This window comes from Pteropus vampyrus, unplaced genomic scaffold (assembly GCF_000151845.1).
Source record: "Pteropus vampyrus isolate Shadow unplaced genomic scaffold, Pvam_2.0 Scaffold1, whole genome shotgun sequence".
Lineage (NCBI taxonomy): Eukaryota > Metazoa > Chordata > Mammalia > Chiroptera > Pteropodidae > Pteropus > Pteropus vampyrus.
The window spans coordinates 21,884,689-21,896,394 of record NW_011888782.1 but is presented as its reverse complement, the minus strand read 5'-3'; the positions used below and the strand labels follow the sequence as shown (position 1 = coordinate 21,896,394).

The window sequence follows — 11,706 nt, the reverse complement described above, 5'->3', positions numbered from 1 at the left end:
ATTAATGCCAGAAGCTGTGAAACTCATTAAACCTCTTAATGAATAGGTCAGTTTAAAGAACATTTCTATGTTCCATGATTATGCATGAAAAAAAGCTTTCAATGTATTATAAAGGCTCAGCAATTCGTTCATGGCATAATATGGGTCAAGCAAGATTTTATTTTTACAATGACAATAAAAAACGTATTTAAACAAACAGAAAAAATCCTCCCAATTGTTTAAAAACAATTCTATTTGGAGGGTAAAATATAGTTTAAAATATACTGACTTATCGAATTTCAATTGTCAGGCTGCTGACTACTGATATGAAAGTCTGTATTTAAAAATATCACAAATATCTTTTAACAGTGAAAATTTCAATGTGATAAGTTTCATTGCAAAGCAATTTTCACCTGAGATTTTGAAATTTAGTGCTCATATATTTGGGGGGAGGTGGGGAAGGAAAGACCCACTTGTATCAGATACTAAGTTTGTAGTTGATTCTTTCACATTTATTTCACAGAGGATTAAAGAAACATTTGCTGTGACCTTCCCAGGACACATGATACCTCCCTTTTTCCTGTAAATTTGTTCTGGCATTTAATGAATTCTCAGTATCTGTAATATTTCCGCTTAGCTATCCGTTCAAGCATAGCAACTCAATTCATTCAGTTCTATACAACAGTGTCTACATTATGTACATGTTTAATTACCAATAGGAAATAGAAAATAAAAATTTACAGTGATTGAGAAAGGGTCAGAAAATGGGATAGGAAAAGTAATACTGTGTAATCAGAATATCCTATTATCCTACCAGTTTCAGTGACAGGGTTTTTCCTTTATTAGTTGAAATACAAAGAAGGCATAGGGGATCCCAGGAAAATAACACTATATATCAGAAAATTCAACGTGTTCCACCATCAGGATTTCCATCACACATTTAATTTCCTCTGTACAATTTTTATAAAGTTGTTTCTCTTCAAAGTCATTAGATTTCCAGATTAAATTCAGCACTACACAGTATGCCCTTGAAGTAAAATGAGGTTACCTGCTTTATTTGGATACCAAGTTCCCTTCCAGACAGCATTAAAATAAAGACAAGTAAGACTACACAGATAAAATCCAGTATAATTCAAATCCAACAATGAAAAATTTCCCCCATATTGTTGCAAAATTCTTTCTACTGAAATGCTTTGCTACAATAAAAAGCATACATTACATATAAAAGATACCAGTGTACTAAAAAGTGACAGAAGTGAACTAGCAAATCCTTCAAAGCACATGTATATAAATGACTAGCATTTAAAAACATTTCTCCTATAAAATGTAGGTCATATACATTTAAAAATTGGCGGTTTTATTTCTAAAGCAGTGATGTGTGTTCAAATATTTAGCTGTTCTGTACAGTATAATATCTATTCAATTCAAACTACAGTAGGTTTGTCTTTCTTTGTATTGAAGTTGAATTAATTCATCTCATCAGCTGAGAAATCAAGCTTGAAAAATAAGAATCTAAAAATCAAAGTAGAAAGTTAATGATTGAAATGTAGTTATGAAATATGAAGAGAACTATTTCACAATGGAGCTGAAGTCACCTCAAAACTTATGGGCTTGAATCTAAAACAGAAACAAATATTAAAATTCAAAGCAAACTACAAAGTTAGGTAGCAGTACAGAAACAGAAAAAAAAACACCCCCTTCCTTCAGTGTGATGGGCACTAAGTTTTGCGGTCTTCCTCCATCTTGCAGAAGAGTGGTAAGGCCATTCAATGCTTAGTGAAAGTGAATACAGATGAAGTCAGATTTAGCCTGTCTCCCCTGCAACTTCAGTTATGCTGTGTAAACAGTGTTACGTTCCAATAGGAGGAACAATGGAATTTGCTTATAAAAACTGATTAAAGATAATCATTATTAAATGAAATAAGGATAATAACTCTTGAAATGTTTTTAGAACTTTCCTGATGCTACTTGTAAAGTTAGCACTGCTATGTATTATTGCTTACATACAGTACAACATCATATGCCTTCTAACATAAAGCAGTACTGTGATTTGTTTGTACATATTTACAGATTCTTAAAAACAAGCTGTAAAAACATTACATACTTTCAGACAATACAAATTAGCACATTGGTACTCACTTCAAAACAAATGGAATGCATAACATTAATAAACATCATAAAGGAAGACTCACATAAAAGTCCTTGATTGTCAAGACACGTTTATATATAAACTCTAACTGTGCAGAATTAAAGATTTAATCATAGGTACATCCTTATTTGATGAACCATATTTACAGCATGGTATTGCATAAAAAAATAAAATAATGTTTACAGGGTTTTACTTTTTTATCCATTGGATTAAAGAAAGCAACAAACACAAGAAATGTTTGTCTGCTCTAGTTTGTTTCCTACCAAAGTTTAAGTGAATAAAGGAAACATACGGTTTTTATTTGCAGAATATAGCAAAAACAATTGGAAAATTATTTCCCTGAAATAAAGGTAATTTGAAACGGAAAAAGTTTAAATTAAATTGCAGAATCAAAAAAGGTCTCACTGATTATAATAGTGCTTCTTCAAGTAAATATACTGTGAAAAAAACGAGTTCTAATTTAACATGGTCTAAGTCTAGGAAATGTAGTTAGAGTAATGCCTACTTTTAAAGTATCCCGGCTTTTTTTTTTTTTTTAACAGCCCTTTAAAAACCCAAATTAATAAAATGAAAGAAGTGGCAAAAGATCTAACCTAGCTGGCACTTTGCAAGTTTCTCTCACCTGTGGAAATGAAAGCCCACCCTGAGCACAAGGCCTCTTTTGCCTCTCAAAGAGAAAATTACCCAACCACTGACAGTCCTCAGCCAGAGCTAAAAGGATGGATTTTTATGGCATCAAGTAGAAAATTTGCAAGGAGACCGCCAGAATTTAAAACCCACTCAAGATATTCTGAACCAAACAAAATGTGTGCAATGTCAAAAAAAAAAAAAAAAAAGCTTTTAGAAGCTGATCAAGAGATATTACCTCATCTAATGTGATGTTTCCAATCTTCAAACGGGAGTAGGTCCTAAGTGAAAAAGCACACCTCATTCATATTGACCAAAAGTAGAAGGGGGTAAGAGCATGTTTTAATAGAACAATTTGCTCACTGAAAGTAATGAGAAACACAAATTGCAGAAGGATATCTCATATCCTCAATATTCTGATCTAAAGCAGCACAAAAGGCTACTTGCTTTCTCTATTAATGCCCAAACAGAAATTAAATAACTTTCTAAACCAAACTGGGAAACCCAAAATGTTGAGATGTTTATACAAGGTAGCTCTGGTAGGCATTTAGAATTTCACAGTAAGAGAATAATAACTATACTTAAATGGTAAGTCAATAAGTTATGCCAAAATATCGCTTATCTAAAAAATGCTTATAATGTGGTAGAAATGTCTGCCATTATACAGATTTAAATAAATGTACTGAAGACAGGAATGCAACACCTGAAATTCTGTTTGCATAACTACCATTTTCAAAGGCCTTCCTTCTTTAGTTTACCCTAACTGCTCAGCAGTAGAGTCACATTCTAAAAACTGTGCAGGTGATGTTAAAACAAACAAAAACTATAATGTACCAAGAACTACACCAAGTTCTAAATAGAAATTTTTGATCAGGCTCAAAAAAAAAAAAAAAATCAACTCAGGAAATAAAGGCCTACTATCATCAAATAGCAGTATGAGAAAAATACAAATGTCTACCTAGGGAGTGCACAGTTTCATTTTTAACATCTCACCTGAATGAAGCCTTCTTGCAAAAGTGATGTGCAACATAACACACACCATTTTTAAGAGTCGATAATGGCAGAACTTAAATATCTACTTCAAAGAAGTCTAAAATTCTTGAAAAATATGGCAGCAGAGAAAGCTGTCAAATGGAAAAATGAACATTTCAAGCAAAGCTTAATAACCAAAGTGTAGAGGAAACCATATTAAAGATAATTTATATTCCTTATAATAAAAACACCAATATGTTCAAAATAAATGTAAAAGATGTTAAGGATGAATACATCTTTGTTCCCTTCTTAACGAGAGAACGATCTTGGGATAACATTAAATAAAAGAAAAAAATAATTTAAATGTATAATGTTCTATACTAAAGCAAAGATTACAGATCTATAGGGCTAATATAAAAGTTAAAATGGAAATTAACGATAAAGTTTCATTTTCCAAGGGTATTAATTTTAGATTATCACTGGTGCTATATTAGTATGTTCACTGTGACAAAGATGACAGAAACTTAAAAAAAAAAGTTGAAACATTAAATAAGATAAAATCAATAAAATTTGTTATTTTCCAAAAATTTAAACTGTCCAATGTGTAACTCAAACCATCATTCTTCAGAAAAGTACATATATGTATATATAAGCACTATTTATTGTACCATGCTGTATTATTTTAAGACAAAGTATCAAAAAAAAAAAAAAAACATTCGTGGTATAAGGATAAAGTCTGTAGTTTATTTAGATTTTGAAATGCAACAAAAAGTTTCTGATCACTCGTCTAGCTGGAAAAGAAACTGTAGTTACTGGAGTTAGTAAACACTTTTGGTTTGTAAAACTGTAATGAGCAGTGTTCGTTAAAAAGTAACTCAAGATAAAATAAGCAATTAAAATGCCCATTTCTTTAGTTTCTCTGGATATTGTTTAATTATCCAATCTATCAAGATTCAAGAAAGAAAAGGATTAAACCAGGTCTTACAGTTCCAAAGATACCCAATTTCCTTTTATTGCCCAAAATTAAAATTGTCAATTATGAGATGATTATGACACAACCATATCAACCTAAAAATCTAATCTTTTTACTTTGAGAAATCAAAAATACCAAATAGATTCTAAGTGCTCTATGTTAACTGAAATGTATATGTAAAGTAAAATACAATTAAGCTTTAAAACATGGAATATACATTTTGTGTAAGCATTATGTTCTTGGGAATGTAATCTACAGAATATCTTCTTACTAAAACTTCAAAATCTTGATACCTGCACATGAAAAATCATAAAAAATATCTAGGTACAACTGTACAAAGAAACTGACACCAATATGCATACTTCCATAGAGAAGTGAATGCTTCAACAGTTACGTATTTTGGTAAAAGTTTTGAAAGTATGCATATTTTAAAAGTAATTAGGCTTTTAAATAGTGGAGTCTTAGACTATCAGATTTTTATTATTTTTTTTTTCTCAAAAAAAAAAAAACATGTCAATATAACGCAAAATGAAAATCAAGGGTATATGGCATATCATTCTTTTTAAAAGGTGGTTTCTTGGTTTCTTTTCCCCCATAGGACACACTAATTTATTTAAGCCATAATCTCTTGATAGTTAAACTTTTAAGTTCACTCTGTAAAGTATACTCAGATTCCCTGCTGAAGTGCAATGACTATGCTGAAAAACTTAAGAAACAGTATGAGTAAATTTCACACAATTACTAACCTCCTAAGAATGTACAATGTTATCAGTTAGGAAACAATTGTGCGAAAGTCTTTTTTTTTTTTTTTCCTTTTAAATGTGGTGTAGGTGGAATAGCAAGTTTCTGATCTAAAACAAGTAATGCATTGCTTCTATAAAGGTGACAACATGTAAGGCAGTTCAAAGAATGCTGACTAACCAAACAAAATGCAGTTATTGGATTATCTTGCTATTCATATCAGCTTAACTTGTTATATCGCATTGCTTTTAAATCTGTACAGCACTCCATTTACACAGAGTAACCCCACTCTTGATTAATCTGTTCTAAAGTGCCAGTATTATTTACACATTTTTTTAGCCAAAAGTCTGGCCAGTTGTGGCATCAGGTGAGGATGTCATCCCAGCTCTATTATCATTTACATTCACCAAGGGAAATTCTGGAAATTCAGCACTTGTCCCTGGTCCCCGAAGGTTCACCTGTCCATTGGCAGTGCTAAATTGAGTAGCTATTCCAGCTCTTGATCCATGATATGGAGCACGGAAGGGCTGTTCAAAGGAGCTCATTTGGTAAGCTTGGTGGACAGGCTGAGCCTCAGCTTTCTTCTGAGAAGTCACTTGATCCAGAAAGTCCTGTGTTGATGTGGCAGAAGCATGGTTTGTCTCATCACCTGAAAAGGGAAATGAGTGCTGTGAATCACCAACTATTAGTCCAAAGTGGGACTTATCCGGAGTTGTTCTTAGTGGAGAATTCATTCCTGATCGAAAGCTATTGATGGGCATGGCTGCATAGACTTGCTTGTCTATGGAAGAGAATGCTGGCTGATTTGGAAGGGTCTGGTTATCAGTCACAAAGTTAAGGCTCGGGCTATTCAAATAGGCATCATTTTGGCTAGTTCTGTCCAAAGCCTGCTGCAGAAACTTCGAATATTCCTGCAACATGTTGGCTTTATCTGATGAGGATGCTTGGGAGCTTGATCCAACATTCTCTGACTGGGTGACCTCAGGTACTTCTGAAGAATTTATTGATATGCTAGAAGTCACCTCTGTGTCCGCAACACTGAATGATATCTCATGCTGTCCATTAGCTTTATGGGAATAATGATCCAACAGAGTCTGCAGTACCTCATCTGGAATAACATTTTTGTCATGATTACTCTTAATCTCCACATTCAGTGCCTGTGAATCTAGTATGGATGCTGTGGTACTTTCATCGATGACACTTGCCACCGCTGCTTGTGTTACAGAAGGCTGAGAGGCTATGGTACCCACATTCAGTGCATACTCTCTATTGGTGTTACTTGCTGCCTGAAGGTATCGCTTCTTCTTCAAAAACTGCATGGCATCATCATAATTGGTACTGCTATGCACAGGTTTACTGGGCCCCTCTTGCAAGTTATCAACCTGATCAATGTCAGCACTGCCTTCTGAGTCCAGTAAAGCTTGTTTATCCACAAGCTCAAAAGCATACTTTGAAACTTTGCTCTCTTCATATGTGGATAAAGGTGAAATTGTTTGATTTTGCTCCAGTGGCTGTTTCAGACTTCTTTTACTGTTAATTTTTTTGAGAACCAACTTAGGTGGATGTATTTCTCCTGATGCATCTTCTAAATGCGATCCCCCAACCGAAGAATGTGGCATTTCAACAGCATACTCAGCTACCATATACTCATCTTTTACTTTAGTACTTGAAGAATAAAGAGGCAAGTAATCATTTTTGTCTTTCTTCAGGTCAGATTTGTCCAAAGCACTCTCTTTGTCCATCCCAGATGATTTTTTCTCGGTTTTCTGCCTTTTCTTTTTTGGCAGTGAGTTATCTTTTGGTGATGTAGAAAAGCCAGAATCCTCCTCGGATGTCAGAAGGCCACCTTTGATGGCACATCTGTTCAGTTTTTTGTCATGATTTTCATGGCACATACGTTTATGTTTCAATACACGATCTGTTCTGGAAAAATACTGTTGAATTCAGAGTGAGTTTTTTGTTTCAGTTCGTGTTTTTGGTCAACCAAGAAAAGGAAAAGAAAAAAGCAATTAATATAAAGACAGATAGAAGTATAATAATGTAGACAGTTCCAAATTAATTTGCCAAGCCAATTATCTATTATAAATCTAACCAACTAGCAGTTGGGAAGTTCTTCAAATAGTTCTAGTAATAACAGTTTCTAATTTAATTTATCAGAATTATTTTATAATTTAATTTAGGATAGAAGAATTTTCAAATGTTCAAACCTCAATGACGTGGATTAAAAAAAAAAAAAAAAGAATTTCAAACCACCTCTTACCTGTAAACAGTATTCACACTGGTAAGGTTTTTCTCCACTGTGAGTTCTCTTATGCCTTTCCATATGATATTTTTGTATGAATCTCATACCACATTCATCACAGCGAAATGGTTTTTCACCTAGTACATGATATAGAAAGTTTAAACAAAAATATTGTAAAATAATAAATTAAAAGAATCTCTAAATAAATAGGTTTTGAGTTGTCATTATTTTCTTTTTAAATGAGTTTCCCCTAAAGATTTCTTCCGATTTAATTTTTCAAGAATATTTTGCTTTATAAAAATAAAAGAGATTGGCATATGCCATTGAAAACAAGTAGCTGAAAGCAGGCATACTCGATTTCCCTGCTGAAACTTTCAATTATGTGTATATGTAACATATTCTTTCCATAGAGACCAATAGTGCCAGGAATTTATAGCAACATGAACACTGTTTCAGTAGAGTAGCTGATGTTTCTAATCTTTTTTAATCATGCAAAATAATATTTTAAAAAGATTTTTGAAGAGAGAAATGTTACCCATATACGGTTCAACACAATTCTTGGGTACAATTTTTTAATTCTTAATTTCTTTAAAAAATATTTCTGGTTAAATGAAATCTGAATCCTAGAAAAATAGTCTTAAAAATCTAATTTATTAAAACATAAAAAGAGCTTCGTGACTAAGTTTCAAAAGTAGTTTGTTTATATTCCATTTTTCTCAACTCAGACCAGCATTTCTCATGTCCTTCTGGAAACGAGTAAAACTGAGCACTGTTAACTGGACACACAACATCCCCGCTCCCCTGCCCCCCTCATATTTTAAAAATCTCTTAAAGACTTCTTAGAGATAAGGAACTATTACTGTGGGGATATAAAATAGTTTTTACTGATGAAACCACAATCTAAATAAACAGAAGGGTATGAAAGAAGTTACCCTGAAAAACGCTTGTTTGGGAAACTACTGTTTCTACCTTTCATACACTCAACAAAATTTTACTAAATACTTCTCCACTACCCATAACTCTTCCATAGGAGGTTAAAGACATACTACTTGCCTTCAAAGAGTTCAATAACATAACTGGGAAAACAAGATACACATATCATAAAGACATAACAAAACTATGTCCAGCTCTGGTTTGCCTTTACAAGTTTATATCCCACTATTTCTCTTCTTAACTTTGTCCTCCAACCAAATCAAAATACCTACGATCTCACACTTTTCTACCTCTGCCTTAACTCACGCTGCTCCTTCAGTTAGGAATGCCCAAGCCGCACCTTCAGTTAGGAATGCCCAACCGTGTTAAAGTACTACATTCCCTTCAAGACCCAACCCATCTCCTCTGAGATACTTTGCCCTATTCTCCAAGGGGAAAATTATCTTTATCTTCTTTAAACTTCCACAGAACTTCATTTGTACTTCTCCTTTGGCACTCATTGCTTTCATCTCAATAATTTTATTGTACATCTCTATTCTTCTAGTAGATTACATTTCTTTAGGTTTGAATCTGGGCCTAAGTTATCTTTATATAGCTCAAAATACTTTGTGCAATTTTTAAGTGCCAAATTGATAGCATAAGGGATTATTAATGGATTATTAATGGAAAAAAATGTTACGGGGAGCTGATATAAACTGGAAAAGCTTCTTGGCAGTGTTAGAATCTAAGCTAAGTAGCACCTGAAGAGATTGTGTGTATGGGATTAAAGCCAAGAAAAAGAAAGTTAGTGGGGAATAACCGAGCAACTAAGGGTTTAGATATTGTAAAATATCCAGAAGAAATGGTGCCTGATGAAGAGAATTTAATTGTGCAACAAGTAAATTATTTTAAACTTTCAAAAATGTAACTTCAGTAATTGCTATAGAGCTACTAAGTTTTAAGGCTGCAGTGACTTTGCAATAACTTTCAAACTGTACTCTTGGGGGTTTCATAAAGGCCCCAAAGGCTAATGCTGGTGTGGCAAATAGCTCTATGCACGTCACCCAAAATTCAGAACAGAACAGTTCCACTTTTGTATACTTAGAGCTCTGAGTAATGACTGCGAGGACTCAGAGGCTAGAATGAGAGCTTAACACAACTAATACAGATCAATTCACTTATTTTACAAAAAAAGAAACACTGAAGTCCAGAAAAGTTAAGGCATTAAGGCACTTGGCAAAGGGGATAATGCGTGAATAACTAATGAAGCAATGGAAGCTGGAAGAGACCACCTATTAAAGAAGTCTAGAAGTGAAGAAATGAGAAAAAGGAGATGAAAAGAAAAATAAGGCATCCATTCAAGAGTAAGTATTGTTGAAGACGGAGAGACATTTATTTGAAGGCAGAGAGGAAGGAGCCATTAAAGTAAAAAATTGACTATGAATACTGAATTAAAGTTGAAATGAAATATTTTGGTGAATAATCAAACGAACAAGATCCCAGAGAGACTAGGATGAAAAGGGAAGATGAGTACAGATAATAATTTTAACAGAATAGGTATATATTTTTAAATAAAGAATGTAGATGATAAAGCTCATTAAGGTCAGAAAGTAATTTCTCAAAAGCGAGAAAGGATAAAAAGGAATATTAGTAAATTGCTTAGAATTCAATTAATTCTGCACGATATTCATGGATTAGAAGACTTAATACTATTAAGATGGTAATATTCCCAAAGCTGATCTACAGAGTCAAAGCAGAAACTGACAACCTGATCCTAAAATTCATATGGAAATGCAAGAGATCCAGAATTGGCAAAACAATCCCTGAAACAGAAAAACTAAGTAGGAAGACTCACACCTCCCAATTTCAACACTTACTATAAAACTACAGTAATAAGGAAGATAGTGTGATAATGGCACAAGGACAGACATATATATTAAGGAAAAGAATTGAGAGTCCAGAAATAAACCCTGCATTTATGGTCAACTGATTTTCAACATAGGTGCCAAGACACTTCAATGGGGAAAGAATGTCTTTTTGACAATGATGCTGGAACAATCTGATACCCACACACAAAAGAATGGAGTTGGACTCCTAACTCACATCAAAAATATACAAAAATAAAACAAAAATTAAATCAAAATGGATCACAGGCCTAAATGTGAGAACTGAAACCATTAGAAGAAAACATAGGAAGAAATCTTGACTTGTGATTAGGCAATGATTTCTTAGATATAGCAAAAGCACAAGCAACCTAACAAAAAATAAACAGAATGTATTTCCTCAAAATTAAAAACTTTTATGCTCCAAAGGGTATTATCAAGAAAAGGAAGACAAAATGATATTGCTGCTGTGGGAAATAGTTTGGAGGTTCCCTAAAATGCAAAACAGAATTACCGTATGACCCAGCAATTCTCCTAGGTACATGCCCAAAAGAACTGAATACAGGGACTGAGTCAGACATTCGTATACTAATGCTCATAGCAGCATTATTTATAATAACCAAAAGATGAAGGCAATCCAAATGTCCATAAACAGATGAATAGGAAAACAAAATGTGGTATGCACATATAAAAAATATTAAGCCATAAAAAGGAATAAAATTCTGAAACATGCTACCACATGGATGAACCTTGAAGAAAATATGCTAAGTGAAAGAAGCCAGATACAAAAAGGACAAATACTGAAGATTCTACTTACATGAGTTACCTAGAGTAGGCAAATTCATAGGGACAGAAAGTAGAACAGAGGTTACTGGGAATTAGGGAAAGGAGGAAAGGGGAGTTGAGTTATTGCTTAATAGTTACAAGGTTTTTGTTTGGTTACGCAATGTTGTAAATGTATATCATGCCACAAAATGTACACTTAAAATATAATTAAAATAATAAACTTCATGTTATGTTTTTTAAAAAAGTAAAAGACAACCCATGGAATGGGGTAAAACACTCAGAAGTCATATATCCGATAAGGGATATGCATTTGGTATACAAAAAGAACTCTTACAATTAAACAGTGAAAAGACAAATAATCTAATTTAAAAATAGGTGATGGATCTGAATGGATATTTCACCGAAGAAGATATACGAACAGCCAAGAAGTACATGAAAAGAT

At 33.2% G+C, this 11,706-nt stretch overlaps 1 protein-coding gene across 7 annotated transcripts in view; it reads right to left on the bottom strand.

Annotated features, from left to right (window-relative positions):
• Positions 1-899: 899 nt before the first annotated feature.
• The window catches only part of ZNF148 (zinc finger protein 148), a 108,216-nt gene continuing 97,409 nt past the window's right edge, over positions 900-11,706 (bottom strand). For 5 of the 7 annotated variants that reach the window (XM_011367975.2, XM_011367892.2, XM_023519869.1 and 2 more), the window contains 2 exons: positions 7,702-7,820; positions 906-7,375 (listed from right to left, as the gene is read on the bottom strand). In XM_011367975.2, the coding sequence (XP_011366277.1) occupies positions 5,777-7,375; positions 7,702-7,820 (1,718 nt within the window). In that variant the 3' untranslated portion in view covers positions 906-5,776. Of the gene's footprint in view, positions 7,376-7,701; positions 7,821-11,706 lie in introns of all 7 variants that reach the window. The other 2 variants (XM_011367680.2, XM_011367829.2) reach the window with 1 other exon arrangement.